Here is a 21,134-nt window from a genome sequence, read left to right on the forward strand (position 1 = left end):
AGCCCAGCACCCCTAGAACCAGGCTGGGACCCCCCCCACAGCCCAGCACCCCTAGAACCAGGCTGGGACCCCCCCACAGCCCAGCACCCCTAGAACCAGGCTGGGACCCCCCCACAGCCCAGCACCCCTAGAACCAGGCTGGGAGCCCCCCACAGCCCAGCACCCCTAGAACCAGGCTGGGAGCCCCCCACAGCCCAGCACCCCTAGAACCAGGCTGGGACCCCCCCACAGCCCAGCACCCCTAGAACCAGGCTGGGACCCCCCCCACAGCCCAGCGCCCCTAGAACCAGGCTGGGACCCCCCCACAGCCCAGCACCCCTAGACCCAGGCTGGGAGCCCCCCAGAGCCCAGCACCCCTAGACCCAGGCTGGGACCCCCCCCCCCAGAGCCCAGCACCCCTAGACCCAGGCTGGGACCCCCCCAGAGCCCAGCACCCCTAGACCCAGGCTGGGACCCCCCCCCACAGCCCAGCACCCCTAGACCCAGGCTGGGACCCCCCCACAGCCCAGCACCCCTAGACCCAGGCTGGGACCCCCCCCACAGCCCAGCACCCCTAGAAACCAGGCTGGGACCCCCCCCACAGCCCAGCACCCCTAGAACCAGGCTGGGACCCCCCCCACAGCCCAGCACCCCTAGAACCAGGCTGGGACCCCCCCACAGCCCAGCACCCCTAGAACCAGGCTGGGACCCCCCCACAGCCCAGCACCCCCAAGCACCAGGCTGGGACCCCCCCCCACAGCCCAGCACCCCCAAGCACCAGGCTGGGACCCCCCCACAGCCCAGCACCCCTAGACCCAGGCTGGGACCCCCCCACAGCCCAGCACCCCCAAGCACCAGGCTGGGAGCCCCCCACAGCCCAGCACCCCTAGACCCAGGCTGGGACCCCCCCCACAGCCCAGCACCCCCAAGCACCAGGCTGGGACCCCCCCACAGCCCAGCACCCCTAGAACCAGGCTGGGACCCCCCCCACAGCCCAGCACCCCCAAGCACCAGGCTGGGACCCCCCCACAGCCCAGCACCCCTAGAACCAGGCTGGGACCCCCCCCACAGCCCAGCACCCCCAAGCACCAGGCTGGGAGCCCCCCACAGCCCAGCGCCCCCGAGCACCAGGCTGGGACCCCCCCACAGCCCAGCACCCCTAGACCCAGGCTGGGACCCCCCCACAGCCCAGCACCCCCAAGCACCAGGCTGGGAGCCCCCCACAGCCCAGCACCCCTGAGCACCAGGCTGGGACCCCCCTCAGACCAGCACCCCCGAGCACCAGGCTGGGAGCCCCCCACAGCCCAGCACCCCTGAGCACCAGGCTGGGACCCCCCCACAGCCCAGCGCCCCTAGAACCAGGCTGGGACCCCCCCCACAGCCCAGCACCCCTAGAACCAGGCTGGGACCCCCCCACCGCCCAGCACCCCTAGAACCAGGCTGGGACCCCCCCACAGCCCAGCACCCCTAGAACCAGGCTGGGACCCCCCCCACAGCCCAGCACCCCTAGAACCAGGCTGGGACCCCCCCAGAGCCCAGCACCCCTAGAACCAGGCTGGGACCCCCCCACAGCCCAGCACCCCTAGAACCAGGCTGGGAGCCCCCCACAGCCCAGCACCCCTAGACCCAGGCTGGGACCCCCCCCCACAGCCCAGCACCCCTAGACCCAGGCTGGGACCCCCCCAGAGCCCAGCACCCCTAGAACCAGGCTGGGACCCCCCCCCCACAGCCCAGCACCCCTAGACCCAGGCTGGGACCCCCCCACAGCCCAGCACCCCTAGAACCAGGCTGGGACCCCCCCACAGCCCAGCACCCCTAGAACCAGGCTGGGACCCCCCCACAGCCCAGCACCCCTAGAACCAGGCTGGGACCCCCCCCACAGCCCAGCACCCCTAGAACCAGGCTGGGACCCCCCCACAGCCCAGCACCCCTAGAACCAGGCTGGGAGCCCCCCACAGCCCAGCACCCCTAGAACCAGGCTGGGACCCCCCCACAGCCCAGCACCCCTAGAACCAGGCTGGGACCCCCCCCACAGCCCAGCACCCCTAGAACCAGGCTGGGACCCCCCCCACAGCCCAGCACCCCTAGAACCAGGCTGGGACCCCCCCCACAGCCCAGCGCCCCTAGAACCAGGCTGGGACCCCCCCACAGCCCAGCGCCCCTAGACCCAGGCTGGGACCCCCCCCACAGCCCAGCGCCCCTAGAACCAGGCTGGGACCCCCCCCCACAGCCCAGCACCCCCAAGCACCAGGCTGGGACCCCCCCACAGCCCAGCACCCCTAGACCCAGGCTGGGACCCCCCCACAGCCCAGCACCCCCAAGCACCAGGCTGGGAGCCCCCCACAGCCCAGCACCCCTAGACCCAGGCTGGGACCCCCCCACAGCCCAGCACCCCCAAGCACCAGGCTGGGACCCCCCCACAGCCCAGCACCCCTAGAACCAGGCTGGGACCCCCCCCACAGCCCAGCACCCCCAAGCACCAGGCTGGGACCCCCCCACAGCCCAGCACCCCTAGAACCAGGCTGGGACCCCCCCCCACAGCCCAGCACCCCCAAGCACCAGGCTGGGAGCCCCCCACAGCCCAGCGCCCCCGAGCACCAGGCTGGGACCCCCCCACAGCCCAGCACCCCTAGACCCAGGCTGGGACCCCCCCACAGCCCAGCACCCCCAAGCACCAGGCTGGGAGCCCCCCACAGCCCAGCACCCCTGAGCACCAGGCTGGGACCCCCCTCAGACCAGCACCCCCGAGCACCAGGCTGGGAGCCCCCCACAGCCCAGCACCCCTGAGCACCAGGCTGGGACCCCCCCACAGCCCAGCACCCCTAGAACCAGGCTGGGACCCCCCCACAGCCCAGCACCCCTAGAACCAGGCTGGGACCCCCCCCACAGCCCAGCACCCCTAGAACCAGGCTGGGACCCCCCCACCGCCCAGCACCCCTAGAACCAGGCTGGGACCCCCCAGAGCCCAGCACCCCTAGAACCAGGCTGGGACCCCCCCACAGCCCAGCGCCCCTAGAACCAGGCTGGGAGCCCCCCACAGCCCAGCACCCCTAGACCCAGGCTGGGACCCCCCCCCACAGCCCAGCACCCCTAGACCCAGGCTGGGACCCCCCCCAGAGCCCAGCACCCCTAGAACCAGGCTGGGACCCCCCCCCACAGCCCAGCACCCCTAGACCCAGGCTGGGACCCCCCCACAGCCCAGCACCCCTAGAACCAGGCTGGGACCCCCCCCCACAGCCCAGCACCCCTAGAACCAGGCTGGGACCCCCCCCACAGCCCAGCACCCCTAGAACCAGGCTGGGACCCCCCCACAGCCCAGCACCCCTAGAACCAGGCTGGGACCCCCCCCACAGCCCAGCACCCCTAGACCCAGGCTGGGACCCCCCCACAGCCCAGCACCCCCAAGCACCAGGCTGGGACCCCCCCCCACAGCCCAGCACCCCCAAGCACCAGGCTGGGAGCCCCCCACAGCCCAGCACCCCTAGACCCAGGCTGGGACCCCCCCACAGCCCAGCACCCCCAAGCACCAGGCTGGGACCCCCCCACAGCCCAGCACCCCTAGAACCAGGCTGGGACCCCCCCCACAGCCCAGCACCCCCAAGCACCAGGCTGGGAGCCCCCCACAGCCCAGCGCCCCCGAGCACCAGGCTGGGACCCCCCCACAGCCCACCACCCCTAGACCCAGGCTGGGACCCCCCCACAGCCCAGCACCCCCAAGCACCAGGCTGGGAGCCCCCCACAGCCCAGCACCCCTGAGCACCAGGCTGGGACCCCCCTCAGACCAGCACCCCCGAGCACCAGGCTGGGAGCCCCCCACAGCCCAGCACCCCTGAGCACCAGGCTGGGACCCCCCCACAGCCCAGCACCCCCAAGCACCAGGCTGGGAGCCCCCCACAGCCCAGCGCCCCCGAGCACCAGGCTGGGACCCCCACACAGCCCAGCACCCCTAGACCCAGGCTGGGACCCCCACACAGCCCAGCACCCCTAGACCCAAGCTGGGACCCCCCCCACAGCCCAGCACCCCTAGAACCAGGCTGGGACCCCCCCCACAGCCCAGCACCCCCAAGCACCAGGCTGGGAGCCCCCCACAGCCCAGCACCCCCAAGCACCAGGCTGGGAGCCCCCCACAGCCCAGCACCCCCGAGCACCAGGCTGGGACCCCCCTCAGCCCAGCACCCCCAAGCACCAGGCTGGGAGCCCCCCACAGCCCAGCACCCCCGAGCACCAGGCTGGGACCCCCCTCAGCCCAGCACCCCCGAGCACCAGGCTGGGAGCCCCCCACAGCCCAGCACCCCCGAGCACCAGGCTGGGAGCCCCCGTAGCCCAGCGCCCCCGAGCACCAGGCTGGGAGCCCCCCACAGCCCAGCACCCCCAAGCACCAGGCTGGGAGCCCCCCACAGCCCAGCACCCCCGAGCACCAGGCTGGGAGCCCCCATAGCCCAGCGCCCCCGAGCACCAGGCTGGGAGCCCCCTACAGCCCAGCACCCCCGAGCACGAGGCTGGGACCCGCCCACAGCCCAGCACCCCCGAGCACCAGGCTGGGACCCCCCTTCAGCCCAGCACCCCCGAGCACGAGGCTGGGACCCCGCCACAGCCCAGCACCCCCGAGCACCAGGCTGGGACCCCCCTACAGCCCAGTGCCCCCGAGCACTAGGCTGGGACCCCCCCACAGCCCAGCAGCCCCGAGCATGAGGCTGCGACCCCCCTGGCCCAGCGCCCACTAGTGCAAGGCTGGGACCCCCCCAGCACAGCGCCCCCAATGCCAGCACACCCGTACCGTCCCTGGTTCCTGGGGGTGTGGCTATCTGGGACCCTTTCCCCCCACAGGCTCTGCCCACCCGCATGGGCTCCTCCCCCTCACCTTGGTGTGCCCGAATTTGTACTGGTTGGGGTCGATATCGAGGGAGCTCAGCAGCTTTTCCGCCCCCTTGCGGCTGTCAATGAACTGGCCCTCGGGGATGGCCGCAGGGTTCAGGATACGGTACCTGGGGGGAGGGGATCGTTAGTGTTCCTGGATCTCTGAGCCCGTCCCGTGATGCTGCGAGCTTCCCATGCAGCAGTGCCCCGGGGGGGCAGACCCACCTCTGTCTGAAGTCCCCGTAGAGGATGCGGTTGGGGAAGCCCTTCCGGCAGATGCGGATGCCCTCCAGCACCCCGTTACAGCGCAGCTGGTGCATCACCAGGGGGTTGTCCATCACCCCTGGAGGCAGGAAAACGGAGGTTAGTGAAGGAAAGGGGTGGAGCCTGGCCACCACAGGCCCCTCCCTTTACCTCTTGGCCACGCCCCTTGCCTCTGGAGAGGGGGTGGATAGGGAGCCTTATTCATGCAAATAAAGGCCCCGCCCCTTCCCACTGAGTGGCGCCCCCCTGCCTTTAGCCCTGCCCGGCACCTTTGGGGAGGGATTGGTTTGGGTGGGGGCAGTGTCTGCCCGTTAGGCCACACCCACTCTGCCCTTTAGGTAGGGACAGAAGTGGAAGGGGGGCCCAATCTAGAACCATGCAGCCACGCCCATTTCCCCATTAATCACACCCCTCAGCCAGAGGAAGAAATGGTGAGTGGATAATTTATGCAAGAAATGAATACGCCCCTCTTCCCCTTAGCCCCTCCCCTCTCCCTTTAGCCAGGTCCCCTCGCCTCTGGGGAGGGATGGAGGGCAACAGAGACAGGAAAACCAAGCAAACATACTCCCCACCCCCTAATCCTTTAGCTTTCAGTCCTTAGCCACGACCCCTCCCTCTAAACAGTCCTGAACAACCCTGGAGCCGGTGACTTCCCCTCCCCCGAGGGGTAGCGGCGCCCAGTGGGCAGAGGCTGGTGAGGGAGGGGGAGTCACGTGCCTGGAGACTTGGTCTCATTGGGGATGATGCAGCGGACGAAGTGGGGGTGAGTTGAGCGCAGGTTTGTCATCAGCTTGTTCAGGTTCTCCTGGGGGCGAGGGGGAGAGATGAAGAGAACAGGACAGAAAAGGCGAGACGGATGGATAAAGAGAAAGAGGCAAAGAGAGGCATAAAGGAATGGAGAGAACAAGAAAGAAAGAAAGAAAGAAAGAAAGAAGTGAGAGAGATGAACAACGAAACACAGAATGAAAAACAGATGATGGAATGAGACAGAAAGGGAGGCAGAAAGATGGACAGAATGAGAAAGCAAGAGTCAAGGAGAGGCAAAGAAGACAGAACAAGAAAGAGAGAGAGACAAAGAGGGTCTGTTAGGAATCTCCTCTAGCAGAGCTGATCCTACAGGAGGTCAGAACCCCAACTTGGCCACCGGCCCCCGGGGCCCCCTTACCCTGTGCAGCGCTGACACCGTCTGGAAAGATGAACCCTTCTTCTTTGATCCTTTCCCCTTCCCGCCTTCATGGGCTGTGAGGGAGAGAGACCCATACCCATTAGAAAGGGAATGGGGACTAGTGGTTAGAGCAGGGGGGAGGGGGCTGGGATCCCAGGACTCCTGGGTTCTTTCTCTGGCTATGCAAGGGGAGTGGGGTCTGTTGGTTAGAGCGGGGGGCTGGGATTCAGCGGAGAGGGGTCTGGTGGTTAGAGCAGGGGGCTGGGACTCAGGGGAGAGGGGTCTTACCTGTGTCAGCCCCCGCATAGTTGGCAAAGAGGAGGGCAAGGAGTTTGAGGGAAGATTTCTGGTAGAGCCCCACCACTGTCTCATTGAGCGGGTCCTTATTCTTCTGCAGCCAGCCCAGGATGTTGTAGTCCACCGTGCCGGCATAGTGGATGAGGGAGAAATGCGCCTCCGGCCTCCCCTTGATGTTCCGTGGCTTGCTGAAGTTGGCTGACTTGCCCAGGTGGTTGTCGAAGAGCTTAGCCTTGAAGGTCATGTCCGTCGCCTTGGGGAACATGCACTCCTCCTCCAGGATGGACATGATGCCCATGGGCTGCCGGACAGAGACAACTAGGAGTCACCACAGGCATACAGCAAAGGATTAAGGCTGCCTCTCTACCCTTAATTCTGCCCCTCATAAGAGACAACTTCAATCTGTGATCATGTGCTGTGTTCCCACAGAACCCTGCCTCAATTAGCGCCTGGCCTGGCCCAGCTCCGGGCCCAGCCAGGCCTCTGTCTGCTGGACCCTGCCTCTTTCAGCGCCTGGCATGGACTGAACCAGGGCTGTGTCTGCCAGATCCTGCCCCACGTGCTGCATGAGTTGCAAAGCATGGAGTGAATGAGGCAGGGGCTGCAGGAACAGAAAGGCTGGTCTTGGGGATAAGCAGCTTAATGCTGCCCCAGGGAATTAGATTCTCTTCCTCCCAAATTCTTGTGGGCCCTGCTTTAGTGTCCAGAGGGCTCCGAGCTCTGACCCGGAAACTGACATTGTAATGGACATGATGTGGCTGTGGAAAAGGCCAGCGCTGTCCTACGGCTTGTCAGGACAGGTTTTTCCAGGAGAGACAGGGAGGTTTTAATGCCATTGGACAAGGCACTGGCAAAACCTCATCTGGGATCCGGTGTGCAATTCCAGTCACCTGTTCCAGAAAGAAGGGCTGCTGGGACAATCCGGGGAATGGAGAGCAGGTCTTATGGGAGGCGAATGAAAGAGCTGGGCCTGTTTAGCGTCAAACACAGGCTGAGAGGGGATCTGGGTGCTCAATGAATACATTGTGGGAGGGAGACACCAGGGAGGGAGAAGAGCTGATGAAGTGAAAGGAGAACATCGGCACAAGAGCAAAATGGGATGAACTGGCCAGGGATCAACCAAGGCTGGAAATGAGAAGCAAAACTGGACTGCAGATCCTACTCCAGCAGCCGCGACGGAGGCAAGGAGGGTTGTGATGGAGTGGCGTTGGGAAGTACCTTCTCGATGAGGTCTATGCAGGCCTGCAGGTCCATGCCAAAGTCAATGAACACCCATTCGATCCCCTCTTTCTTGTACTCCTCCTGCTCCAGCACGAACATGTGGTGGTTGAAGAACTGCTGCAGCTTCTCGTTGGTGAAGTTGATGCAGAGCTGCTCAAAGCTGTTGAACTGGAGAGGAGATTGGGGAACAAGAGATGAGTGAGAACAAAAAGTGCCCCCTGCTATGGTGAGAGCATAGAGGCATCTGGGGAAGACATACCAGAGTGTAACTGTGCCTACCAGGTGGTGCTTTGCTATAAAGCCACCTAATGGAGGAAGGGAGGAACTGCACCACAGCCAGCATTCCCTACAACACACTCTGCTGGGAGAGGCTGGAGCTGGAGTAGCCAAGAGCTCCCCCATAGCCAGTGCCCCTGCCCTGCTCCCTACAGGACCCCCTGCGGGGGGAATCACTTACATCGAAGATTTCAAAGCCAGCAATGTCCAGCACTCCAATGAAATACTGACGCGGCTGCTTCGTCTCAAGGGTGTTGTTGATCCTGGTCACCATCCAGCCGAACATCCTCTCATACACGGACTTGGCCAGGGCTCCTACAGCGTAAGATACCTGGAGGATGACAAACGACCTGGTTACCTATTGCTCTTGCAGGCTGGGAGGATGAATCCCAGGCCTGGTGGTCCCTGAGCATGGATCCCCGCACTCTGGGCTGAACTCATGAGACCCATTTCCAATCACCCAGGCTCAATTCAGCTGAAAGCAAGAATGAGAAACAGGGAAGAAATAGTGAAATGTAGAGAAGAAAGAAAGAAAGAAAGAAAGAAAGAAAGAAAGAAAGAAAGAAAGATGAAGCAGTGAGAGAAAGAGAAACATGCAAAGTAAAAGAATAAAAGAAAGAAAAACATTGGAAGATACCGAGACAGAAAGAACGATAAAGTGGAGGAAATATAAGAAAGAATGAGACACAAAGAAAGAGTGAAAGAAAAAATAAGACAGAAAGAGGAGAGGAAAGAAGGAGTGAAAAAGGAGAAGGAAGGAAGGAAGGAAGGAAGCGGGTTCTCACCTGCTGGACAGTCTGCCCCTTGGTCACATACTCGTTTCCCACCTTGACCCGTGGGTGAACAAGACCCTTCAGTAGATCTGATGAGTTCAGCCCCATCAGGTAGGCGGATTTGTCCGCCTCTGGAAAAGCAAAGGAGACAATGTTCATCTTCCATTGCCCCAGCCCTGGGCATGACCAATCCCCACCCTGCATTGGCCCTAGTCGCCACTGGTGCCCACCCTCGGTGCCGTCAGGCTCGGCCTGCTCCTCGCGCTGCTTCTGCTTGAACTTCATGTTTCCGAAGTGCATGATGGCGCCCGTCAGCTTGTACATGGAGTTCTTCTCCTCCTGGGTGAAGCCCAGGATGTCAAAGGCGCTCTGTATTGGGAGAGGGACAAAATGTCAAGGCTTCCAACTGAAGAAGAGGCAGCAATGGCTTCCCAGCAAGTGGTCCCTCGAGAGTCTTCTGGTCCCCTGCTGGCCTTGGCTATACTCACATCGGTGGCTATCAACTCTTCAGCATCATCAATGGAAGACACCGTTGTCTCTCCTTGAGAGATGAAGGCGTAGTCATATGGGTTGTTGGTCACCAGCATCATGTCTGCAGAGGGAAGCTGATAGGTTACGGATGGACACACGACCCTTGTCTAGATGACACATCTGCGCAACTCAACTTAGTGAAAGAGTGAGGATGCCACTCAACCAAAACCAGCTCAGCAAGGAGAGATCAAAGACTTGGGGCCACTCAGTTCAATTCCTCAAGACCTGAATTCACTCAACCCAACATGAGTCAAGTCACCCAGACTCAACAGGACTTGAGGACACTGAATTCAGCTCTTCTGGATTTGAGGATCTCAGCCAGACTTGAAGACGCTAAGCTCAATCTAACAAGACTGGAGGCCACGCTACTCAACAAGATTTGATGCCTTTAAACATACTACGATGTGAGAACGCTCGGCTCATTTCAAATCAACGCGACATAAGGTCACTCCACTCTACTTGCAAGACTCAAGGGAACTCAGTTGAAGGATACTAGAGTCCAGTCACCTTAACAAGCTTTGTGGACACACCACTCAGCTCATGAAGACGTGAAGCCACTCAGCTAGACACACTCACATAGACATGGGGCTGTTCACTACAGCCCAAGCACAATCTGCCTGGGTTGCTGAAGATTCTCACCCAGGAGTTCTGGCTTCTTGTTGGACAGGATCTGGTAGTAGATGTGATAGCTCCTCTCAGATTTAAGCTGGAAGATGACCCTGGATTTTTCCAGGAGATCTGAGGGAAAGAGGGAAGAGTGGGTTAGAGAGAAGGTGTGGGGAGAGGCAGAGAGGAAACATAAACCCATGAGGCCCAGGATGGAGGCAGAGAGCATTGACACTCATCACACTCACAGGTCTCTATATCAGCTGAAGCCAACTTCCCCGTCGCCCCAAAATGAATCCGGATGAATTTACCCTAAAGAGAGAGGGAGAATGCTCAGGATTAGGGGCTAGTACAGCAGGGATAGCCCCACAGACTCCACATACAGACCCCTTCCCCTGACTCCCACACAGCCGCACCACCTTCTTCCCCAGAGCCACTCACCCCATACGTGGCCCTTCAGATCTCAATCCCCATAGACAGCCACCGAGACTTCTCCCCCGGATCTCCCACCTGACAGACAGCCCCGTAATCTCCTTCCCTATAGACTCTCCCATCCCAGACACTCCCTTCAGACTCCCAAACTCCATAGACAACCCCATAGATCCCTCCCCCAAAGACACCTCCACCCCACATACAACCACATAGACCTCTCCCCCCAGACACACAACCACACAACCTCCTTCCCCACCAACCCCACCCCATAACCTCCTCCACCGACCCCCACATCTACGACAACAGCCCCATGGCTTCGTTCTCCAGAGCTCCCGCCCCAGACACAGCCCCACATGCCCCTCTCCCAGCTCTTCATCTCCACCCCAATTCCAGGATACTCACGAATCGGGATGAGTTATCATTCCTCACAGTCTTGGCATTGCCAAAGGCCTCCAGGGCAGGGTTGGCCTGGATGATTTGATCCTCCAGGGTCCCCTGAGGGAGAAACATCATATGGATGAGGGAAAAGGAAACGGAAATAATTAGAGGGGAGAAAGGGAGGAGTGAGACAGAGAATGGGCGATGGGAAGAATGAGAGATAGATGGATGGACATACGGACATACGTGAGGATGGACAGACAGACAGGGGGATGGATGGACGGGTGAACAGATATAGGAATGGGACAGATAGGTGGGTACAGAGATGGAGGGATGGGGATGGATGGATGGTAGCAGATAAACCAGGGATTGGCAACCTTTGGCATGCGGCCTGCCAGGGTAAGCACCCTGGCGGGCCGGGCTGGTTTCTTTACCTGCCGCGTTTATCTACACATCCGCAGGTCTGACCGATCGCGGCTCCCACTGGCTGCGGTTCGCCATGTGGGAAGCATGCAGGCCGAGGGATGTGCTGGCCGCCCTTCCCACAGCCCCCATTGGTCTGGAGCAGCGAACCACGGCCAGTGGGAGCCGCAATCGGCCAGACCTGCGGATGCAGCAGGTAAGCAAACTGGCCCAGCCCGCCAGGGGGCTTACCTGGGCGGCCATGTGCCAAAGGTTGCCAACTCCTGAGATAAACGCAAGGCCAGGGATGGACAGACTAGTAAAGGGATGGACAGATGGACATGGGGATGGGCATAGGTGGATGGACACAGGGATGGATACAGGCATAGATGGGTGGAGGCCACACCTTGCTCTTGTCCACCTGGTCCTTCTTGCTGCGGTCACTGATGGCTGCGATGACGGCAAAGTACTGAATGACCCGCTTGGTGTTCACGGTCTTCCCCGCCCCAGATTCTCCGCTGGGGGATAGGAGGAGAGAGAGTGAGACACAGCCCCTCCTGCCTGTGCCCCACCCACCCTGAGCACTGGAGAAGCAGGAAGACTCCGTGCAGAATTCAGGAGTCAGGACCTAAGAGAGGGGGGGGGGGTTTCAGAATTCAGCGAGGGGGCGGGGTTTCAGAATTCAGCGAGGGGGCGGGGCTTCAGAATTCAATGTAGGGGCAGAGAGGTTAAAACTTTAGTAGGTAGGGCTAAGACTTGAAGAGTTGGGGCTACAATACAAGAAGGGTTAAAACTTTGGGGGCAGGATCAGACTTCAAGGGGGCTGTTAAAGGTTTTTGGGGTACAGTGATTTGGTGGGGGGATGAGGGGTCGAGAGAGGAAGGGATGGGGTGACACTCACGTGATGAGGATTGACTGGTTCTCCCGATCTGGAAAGAAGAAGGGGAGGAGAAACAGCATGAGGTGGATAGAAGCTACCTAGCCCCATCCTGCCCAATTCAGGGTACCCCCCTCCTCAGATCATAGTGGACATCCTTTATCCATCCACATGTGCTGGTAGGCAGAGAGGGAAAGGAAGCAGTGGGATAGGTGTGCAACTTAGGGGTTTATGCTTAGGGGTATAGTTAGGGCTAGAGACTATGGTTATGGCCAGGGATATAGTTAGGGTTAGGGGTATATTTATGGTTATGAGTATAATTAGGGTTAAGCTTATGGTTAGGAGTATAGTTAAGGTTAGATTTATATTTATGGCTATGGCTGGAGTAGAATTAAGGTTAAGGTTATATTTATGGTTATGGTTAGGGGTATAGTTAAGGATAGGGCTATGGCTGGGGTAGAGTTAAGGATAGGGTTATATTTATGGTTATGGTTAGGGGTAGAGTTAAGGATAGGGTTATGGCTGGGGTAGAGTTAAGGTTAGGGTTATATTTATGGTTATGGTTAGGGCTATAGTTAAGGACAGGGTTAGGTCCCTACCTGTCAGCATGTTCTGGTAGGCATTGTCAGAGATGGAGAAGATGTGGGGTGGGGCTTCGCTTCTCTTCTTGCCCCTGTAGGCGCTCACCACCTCCGCGTTATAGACCGGCAACCACTTGTAGGGATTGACCGTCACACAGAACAGCCCCGAGTAGGTCTGGAGAGGGGGAATGGGATGGGGGAGGAGGTCGGAGAATGGGAAGATAATGGAGATGATGCCTCCCCCTCTCCCCCATGATCCAAGAAAGGAGAAAATGACACCACCCAACCTCTGTCTAGAAGAAGAGATAATGCCACCCAATCGCAGTCTAGCAGGAGAGGAAACCCCCACCAATACGGAATGACACTAACATCCTTAATCTAGAAGCGGAGCGGAAGCCCCTCCTCCAGAATTGCTCTACCACCACCCACCATCTAGAAGAGACATTGAGTTTCTGCTCTAAAATGGCTCCAAGCCCCTAATCTAAAATAGTGAATGAGTTTCTTTTCTAGAACGGCTCTAAACTAGGAGATGGAGAGAGTCCTCAGCCTCTGACCCCTCTGATCTAGAAGATGGACTGATGTGCTGACGTAGAATGGCTCTAAACAGAGCTATTGGATGGGGAACCGCTCCAAATTCCCCTGATCTAGAACGTCCGGCTCCAGAACGGCTGTAGATGTAGAGCTCCCAGAAATACTACAGCCCCGACGCAGGGGTGGGTCGCATGGAGGTCTGGGCATTTTGTCCCTCACCCCACGGGGGAGGCCGGAGATGGGAAGCTGGCAGAGCCCAGCAGGAAGCCCCCCCGCCCCCCCGCAGACTCACGTAGATCATCCAGGCGGCATATCGCTCCTTGAGGTTGTAGAGCACGGCCGGCTCGTGCAGGAACGTCAGCATGGCCATGTCCTCGATCTTGTCGAACTTTGGTGGGTTCTGCTGCATGATCTGATCCTCCTTCACCGTCACTGTCTGCAGAGACACCCCCAACACACACACCGAGAGAGCCCCGGGTGGCGTTAGCGTGGGGAACCCTTATGCAAAGAGGAGGGCTGGGGAGGCAGGTGCTATCTGGGGCAGGCAGCCCCCAGAGGAACCGGGATCAGCCTCCAAGGGGCACTGTAGGGGTGGGAGGGGCTAGAGGAGTTTGGGGGGCCCGAGATGAACTCATGAGGGGTGGGGGCTGGAGGGGGGTTTCCTGGAGAAGGAGGAGGTGGGGTCACTTTGAGGGTGTGGGGGAGAAGCAGCCACCCCTTCGTGAACGGGGGGCCCAGGAGGCACTGGGGGCACCATGGTAGATGGCGTCTGGGGGGGACACCGTGCTTGGGGGCGGTGACACTGGAGAGGGGCAGTTGAGAGCTGTGTGGATGAGGCTGTCTGGGGCATAGCCCCCACATACACCCCCCGCACCTGGCCGTTCTCGGTCTCGGCGGTGATCTTGCCCCCCTCCCGGGAGAGGATCTTGGCCTTGACAAACTCCTCCTTGACGTCCGGCACGAAGATGTCCTTCTTCAGGTCGAAGGGCCGGGTCTGCGCTTCGATCCGCAGCTTGTCCGACTGGCGCAGGTAGGGGGCGGCGGCCCCGAACTCGGCCATCTCTGCGTCCGGCATGGCGGGCTCTGCGGACGGCAGCGAGCCATGGGCAACCCAGGCCCCTCCCCAGCTGGGATTCGAACCCACAACCCTGGGGTGCTGTAGTTCCCCAATGGAGCTCAAGGGGCAGAAACCCCCCACCCCAGCATCCCCTGGGGGAGCTGGACTAGGTGGGGTGCACTTCCTGCAGCTGCTACCAAGGGGCAGCAACCTCCTCTTGCTGAGGGGTCCCTGTATAACCAGCCCGTGTCCCACCCCAGAGCCAGCCGCATCTCAGCACCAGGCGAGGGGTCCCCGTGTAACCAGCCCATGTCCCACCCCAGAGCCAGCCGCATCTCAGCACCAGGCGAGGGGTCCCCGTATAACCAGCCCGTGTCCTACCCCAGAGCCAGCCGCATCTCAGCACCGGGCGAGGGGTCCCCGTATAACCAGCCCGTGTCCCACCCCAGAGCCAGCCACATCTCAGCACCGGGCGAGGGGTCCCTGTGTAACCAGCCCCCCGCCCGCCACTTCCCCCACTCTCGATAGGCCGCATTTCGGCGCTACCTTTGCTTTTCCTCTGACGATCCGACGGGGGAAGAACGAGGTGGGCTGGCCTGGCTACCGCGGGTCTGGAGTCCTGTAAGGCAGAGGGAGCAAGTCAGAGCCCAGGGCCGCCCGGGGCGGGAGGCAAGTGGGGCAATTTGCCCCAGACCCTGCAGGGACACCCACAAGAGTTTTTTGGGGCCCATGGAGCGGGGTCCTTCACTCTCTGTGGGGGCCCCAGAAAACTCTCATGGGTCCCGAGCCCCCGAAGCTTCTTCCTTTCCGGGTCTTGGGCGGCAATTCAGTGGCGGGGGGTCCTTCCGCCCCGAAGTGCCCCGAAGACCCGCGGCAGGGGCTCCTTCCGCCCCAGAGTGCCCCGAGGTGCCCCGAAGACCCGCGGCAGGGAGTCCTTTTACCCTGGAGTGCCCTGAAGACCCACGGCAGGGGGTCCTTTCACCCTGGAGTGCCCCACAGTGCCCCGAAGACCCGCAGCAGGGGGTCCTTCCGCCCCAGAGTGCCCCAAAGTGCCCCGAAGACCCGCGGCAGGGGGTCCTTCCGCCCCAGAGTGCCCCAAAGTGCCCCGAAGACCCACGGCAGGGGGTCCTTCTGCCCCAGAGTGCCCCAAAGTGCCCCGAAGACCCGCGGCAGGGGGTCCTTCCGCCCCAGAGTGCCCCAAAGTGCCCCAAAGACCCACGGCAGGGGGTCCTTCCGCCCCAGAGTGCCCCGAAGTGCCCCGAAGACCCACAGCAGGGAGTCCTTTTACCCTGGAGTGCCCTGAAGACCCACGGCAGGGGGTCCTTTCACCTCGGAGTGCCCCACAGTGCCCCGAAGACCTGTGGCAGGGGGTCTTTCTGCCCCAGAGTGCCCCAAAGACCCGCAGCAGGGGGTCCTTCTGCCCCAGAGTGCCCCGAAGACCCCCGGAGTGCCCCCAAGTGCCCTGAAGACCCATGGTGGGGGGTCCTTCTGCCCCGGAGTGCCCTGAAGACCCCCCGCCGCCGAAGACCCCAGACCCCCTGAATCCTCTAGGCAGCCCTGGAGGAGCCAGGGATGCCCCCAGAGGGGCCCAGACCCCCACGCCACACCCCACATCCACCATTCATGTGAGACACCTCCCCACAGGGCAGGGCCCAGTCCCACCAGGAGGTGGCGCGCACACGCACACACACACACAAACACAAAACCTCTCAGCCCCCCCACAATTCAGCCCCCCCTTCAATCTCACCCCAACTCCCCCTTTCTATTCCAACACCACATATCCCCGCAGAGCCCCCAACCCCTCTGTACCCCAGGCCCTCCATCCCCTTCTTCCCAAATTCCCCAGGGAGCCCCCCATCAGCCCCCTAAAACTGCTAGGACCCTCCAACTCCTCGTCCCACCCCCTGGGGACCCCTCAAGCCCCCATCCCCCTACATCCCCTGGGGAACCCATCAGCCCCATAACGCTGCGAGCACCCTCCAGCCCCTTCCCCCGTCCTCCCCAGGGAGCCTCCACACTCACAGGCACCCCACATGCCCCCCTTTCCCAGAGGCCTGACCCCCCCATTCCGCAGGGAGCACCCCCCCACCAGAGCTCAGGGGTGCCTACCTCACACCGAGAAGTGGGGGGCTGTGGAGGGGCGGCCGCGGTGGGTTCCCCGTTATATAGCCCGCGCCCCGCCCTGGCTGGGCTCCCGCCCGCCACGGCCACAGCCCCCCTGAACAATTGGAAGCTCTCGTCATTGTCCTGGAACGATGAAGAATGGGAACAGGTTCGGGGCGGGGGAGGGGGCCGCAGGGTTGGGATTCCAGAGCGGAAGGACGGAGAGTCCCAGGGAGGAGGGACAGGAACACGGACACCCCATTATGCCAGCCCCCCTCAATCCCAGCCTGCACCCCCACTAGCTCAGCTCTGCCGGTGACCCTCACTCCCGACCCGCAGCCCCAAGTGCCCCTCAATCCCACCCTGCACCCCGCTGGCCCAGCTGTGCCGGTGCCCCTCACTCCCGACCCGCAGCCCCCAGTGCCCCTCAATCCCACCCTGCACCCCACTAGCCCAGCTGTGCCGGTGACCCTCACTCCCGACCCGCAGCCCCCAGTGCCCCTCAATCCCACCCTGCACCCCACTAGCCCAGCTGTGCCAGTGCCCCTCACTCCCGACCCGCAGCCCCAAGTGCCCCTCAATCCCACCCTGCACCCCGCTGGCCCAGCTGTGCCAGTGCCCCTCACTCCCGACCCACAGCCCCCAGTGCCCCTCAATCCCAGCCTGCACCCCCACTAGCTCAGCTCTGCCAGTGACCCTCACTCCCGACCCGCAGCCCCCGGACCCCTCAATCCCACCCTGCACCCCACTAGCCCAGCTGTGCCGGTGCCCCTCACTCCCGACCCGCAGCCCCCAGTGCCCCTCAATCCCACCCTGCACCCCGCTGGCCCAGCTGTGCCGGTGCCCCTCACTCCCGACCCACAGCCCCCAGTGCCCCTCAATCCCAGCCTGCACCCCCACTAGCTCAGCTCTGCCAGTGCCCCTCACTCCCGACCCGCAGCCCCAAGTGCCCCTCAATCCCAGCCTGCACCCCCACTAGCTCAGCTCTGCCAGTGACCCTCACTCCCGACCCGCAGCCCCCGGACCCCTCAATCCCACCCTGCACCCCACTAGCCCAGCTGTGCCGGTGCCCCTCACTCCCGACCCGCAGCCCCCAGTGCCCCTCAATCCCACCCTGCACCCCGCTGGCCCAGCTGTGCCGGTGCTCCTCACTCCCGACCCGCAGCCCCCAGTGCCCCTCAATCCCACCCTGCACCCCCACTAGCTCAGCTCTGCCAGTGACCCTCACTCCCGACCCACAGCCCCCAGTGCCCCTCAATCCCACCCTGCACCCCACTAGCCCAGCTGTGCCGGTGCCCCTCACTCCCGACCCGCAGCCCCCGGACCCCTCAATCCCACCCTGCACCCCGCTGGCCCAGCTGTGCCGGTGCTCCTCACTCCCGACCCGCAGCCCCCAGTGCCCCTCAATCCCACCCTGCACCCCGCTGGCCCAGCTGTGCCAGTGCCCCTCACTCCCGACCCGCAGCCCCCAGTGCCCCTCAATCCCAGCCTGCACCCCCACTAGCTCAGCTCTGCCGGTGACCCTCACTCCCGACCCACAGCCCCCAGTGCCCCTCAATCCCACCCTGCACCCCGCTGGCCCAGCTGTGCCAGTGCCCCTCACTCCTGACCCGCAGCCCCCAGTGCCCCTCAATCCCACCCTGCACCCCGCTGGCCCAGCTGTGCCGGTGCCCCTCACTCCAGACCCGCAGCCCCCAGTGCCCCTCAATCCCACCCTGCACCCCGCTGGCCCAGCTGTGCCAGTGCTCCTCACTCCCGACCCGCAGCCCCCAGTGCCCCTCAATCCCACCCTGCACCCCGCTGGCCCAGCTGTGCCGGTGCCCCTCACTCCAGACCCGCAGCCCCCGGACCCCTCAATCCCACCCTGCACCCCGCTGGCCCAGCTGTGCCGGTGCCCCTCACTCCCGACCCGCAGCCCCCAGTGCCCCTCAATCCCACCCTGCACCCCCACTAGCTCAGCTCTGCCGGTGACCCTCACTCCAGACCCGCAGCCCCCGGACCCCTCAATCCCACCCTGCACCCCGCTGGCCCAGCTGTGCCGGTGCCCCTCACTCCCGACCCGCAGCCCCCAGTGCCCCTCAATCCCACCCTGCACCCCGCTGGCCCAGCTGTGCCAGTGCCCCTCACTCCCGACCCGCAGCCCCCAGTGCCCCTCAATCCCAGCCTGCACCCCCACTAGCTCAGCTCTGCCGGTGCCCCTCACTCCCGACCCGCAGCCCCCAGTGCCCCTCAATCCCACCCTGCACCCTGCTGGCCCAGCTGTGCCAGTGCCCCTCACTCCTGACCCGCAGCCCCCAGTGCCCCTCAATCCCACCCTGCACCCCCGCTGGCTCAGCTGTGCCAGTGCCCCTCACTCCCGACCCGCAGCCCCCAGCCCCCCTCAATCCCACCCTGCACCCCCGCTGGCTCAGCTGTGCCAGTGCCCCTCACTCCCAACCTGCAGCCCCCAGCCCCCCTCAATCCCACCCTGCACCCCGCTGGCCCAGCTGTGCCGGTGCCCCTCACTCCAGACCCGCAGCCCCCGGGCCCCTCAATCCCACCCTGCACCCCACTGGCCCAGCTGTGCCGGTGCCCCTCACTCCTGACCCGCAGCCCCCAGCCCCCCTCAATCCCACCCTGCACCCCGCTGGCCCAGCTGTGCCGGTGCCCCTCACTCCTGACCCGCAGCCCCTGCTAGCCCAGCCCTGCCCCCTCAGCCCTGCCGGTGCTCCTCACTCCTGACCCGCAGCCCCTGGTGCCCCTCAATCCCACCCTGCACCCCTGTCCCCCCAGCCCTGCCAGTGCCCCTCACTCCTGACCCGCAGCCCCTGCCAGCCCTGCCCTGGGTTCGCCCCACAGGTGCACAGGGTGGTCACATCCCATGTGGTTGTTCTGGGATGGGGGGGCAGTGAGGGATCTTGGTTGGTCCTGTATCAGCATCAGGAATATTATGTGATTGTGCCTGAGTTCTCAAGTTTCCATGGAAACGTATCTCCATAAAGATCTACCCTATCCCGGGCTTTCACAACAAAGCCCAGAACTGGGCGCCAGGACTCCTAGGTTGGGAGTGGGGTCTAGTGGTTCGGGGGGGCAGGGCGCCAGGACTCCTGGGTTCCAGGCTGGGCTCTGGGAGGGGAGTAGGATCTAGTGGTTAGAGCGGGGGGGTGGCAGGGCACCAGGACTCCTGGGTTCCAGGTTGAGTTCTGGAAGGGGAGTGGGGTCTAGTGCTTAGAGTGGTGGGGGACAGGGCGCCAGGACTTCTGGGTTCCAGGCTGGGCTCTGGGAGAGGAGTGGGGTCTAGTGGTTAAAGTGGGGGGGGGCAGGGCATCAGGACTCCTGGGTTCCAGGCCGGGCTCTGGGAGGGGAGTGGGGTCTAGTGGTTGGGGGGGCAGGGTGCCAGGACTCCTGGGTTCCAGGCTGGGCTCTGGGAGAGGAGTGGGGTCTAGTGGTTAGAGTGGGGGGGGCAGGGCGCCAGGACTCCTGGGTTCCAGGCTGGGCTCTGGGAGAGGAGTGGGGTCTAGTGGTTAGAGGGGGGGCAGAGCGCCAGGACTCCTGGGTTCCAGGCTGGGCTCTGGGATGGGAGTGGGGTCTAGTGGTTAGAGTGGGGGGGGCAGGGCGCCAGGACTCCTGGGTTCCAGGCTGGGCTCTGGGAGAGGAGTGGGTTCTAGTGGTTAGAGTGGGGGGGGGGCAGGGCGCCAGGACTCCTGGGTTCCAGGCTGGGCTCTGGGAGAGGAATGGGGTCTAGTGGTTAGAGTGGGGGGGGCAGGGCTCCAGAACTCCTGGGTTCCAGGCCGGGCTCTGGGAGGGGAGTGAGGTCTAGTGGTTAGAGTGGGGGAGGCAGAGCGCCAGGACTCCTGGGTTCCAGGCCAGGCCAGGCTCTGGGATGGGAGTGGGATCCAGTGCAGAGTTTCTCAAACCGGGGTCGCCCCTTGTGCAGGGAAAGCCCCTGGCAGGCCAGGCTGGTTTGTTTTGCCCGCAGGGCTGGTCGCCCGCGGCTCCCACTGGCCGCAGTTTGCTGCTCTGGGCCAATGGGGGCTGCTGGAAGCGGTGGCCAGTAAGTCCCTAGGCCCGTGCAGCGTCCAGCAGCCCCCATTGGCCCAGAGCAGCAAACCACGGCCAGTGGGAGCCGCGATCGGCCGGCCCTGCGGATGGGGCAGGTGAACACACTGGCCTGGCCCGCCAGGGGCTTTCCCTGCACAAGCGGTGACCCCAGTTTGAGAAACCCTGGTCTAGTGGTTTGGGTGTGGGGGGGTTGGGAGCCAGGATTCCTGGCCTCTAGGCCTGGCTCTGGGAGGGGAGTGGGGTCTAGTGGTTAGAGCGGGGGGGGTAGCGCCAGGACTCCTGGGCTCCAGGCTGGGCTCTGGGATGGGAGTGGGGTCTAGTGGTTAGAGCGCGGGGGGGGGGTAGCGCCAGGACTCCTGGGCTCCAGGCTGGGCTCTGGGATGGAAGTGGGGTCTAGTGGTTAGAGCGGGGGGGGCTGGGCATCAGGACTCCTGGGCTCCAGGCTGGGCTCTGGGAGGGGAGTGGGGTCTAGTGGTTAGAGCGGGGGGGGGTAGCACCAGGACTCCTGGGCTCCAGGCTGGGCTCTGGGATGGAAGTGGGGTCTAGTGGTTAGAGCAGGGGGGCTGGGCGCCAGGACTCCTGGGTTCCCTCCCTGCAGTGTGATCTGCTCCCTCCCCCCCGCACCGTGCGCAGACAGACAACGAGCAGGTGGCGGCCGGGGGTGGGAGACAAAGCGGGAGCAGGTGTCCGGCTGGAATCCGGGGCGCGTGGCTCTGGCATGGAGGGGGGCACCGTGCCAAGCACTGGGGGTTCCCGGGCATTA

General features: G+C 63.4%; 1 protein-coding gene across 1 annotated transcript in view; it reads right to left on the reverse strand.

Moving 5' to 3' along the window:
- The window catches only part of LOC127031908 (myosin-7), a 32,354-nt gene extending 17,508 nt beyond the window's left edge, over positions 1–14,846 (reverse strand). Inside the window, exons 1-19 of the mRNA XM_050918914.1 lie at positions 14,774–14,846; positions 14,045–14,253; positions 13,463–13,606; positions 12,658–12,814; positions 12,083–12,110; positions 11,588–11,699; positions 10,804–10,896; positions 10,218–10,281; positions 10,003–10,101; positions 9,321–9,424; positions 9,063–9,201; positions 8,845–8,963; positions 8,241–8,390; positions 7,781–7,951; positions 6,554–6,863; positions 6,266–6,339; positions 5,818–5,905; positions 5,062–5,179; positions 4,841–4,964 (exon numbers count right to left, since the gene is read on the reverse strand). Of these exons, the coding sequence (XP_050774871.1) occupies positions 4,841–4,964; positions 5,062–5,179; positions 5,818–5,905; positions 6,266–6,339; positions 6,554–6,863; positions 7,781–7,951; positions 8,241–8,390; positions 8,845–8,963; positions 9,063–9,201; positions 9,321–9,424; positions 10,003–10,101; positions 10,218–10,281; positions 10,804–10,896; positions 11,588–11,699; positions 12,083–12,110; positions 12,658–12,814; positions 13,463–13,606; positions 14,045–14,245 (2,295 nt within the window). The 5' untranslated portion in view covers positions 14,246–14,253; positions 14,774–14,846. The remainder of the gene's footprint in view (positions 1–4,840; positions 4,965–5,061; positions 5,180–5,817; positions 5,906–6,265; positions 6,340–6,553; positions 6,864–7,780; positions 7,952–8,240; positions 8,391–8,844; positions 8,964–9,062; positions 9,202–9,320; positions 9,425–10,002; positions 10,102–10,217; positions 10,282–10,803; positions 10,897–11,587; positions 11,700–12,082; positions 12,111–12,657; positions 12,815–13,462; positions 13,607–14,044; positions 14,254–14,773) is intronic.
- Between the last annotated feature and the right edge of the window lie 6,288 nt (positions 14,847–21,134).

The sequence above is a fragment of the Gopherus flavomarginatus genome, chromosome 11 (genome assembly GCF_025201925.1).
Source record: "Gopherus flavomarginatus isolate rGopFla2 chromosome 11, rGopFla2.mat.asm, whole genome shotgun sequence".
Lineage (NCBI taxonomy): Eukaryota > Metazoa > Chordata > Testudines > Testudinidae > Gopherus > Gopherus flavomarginatus.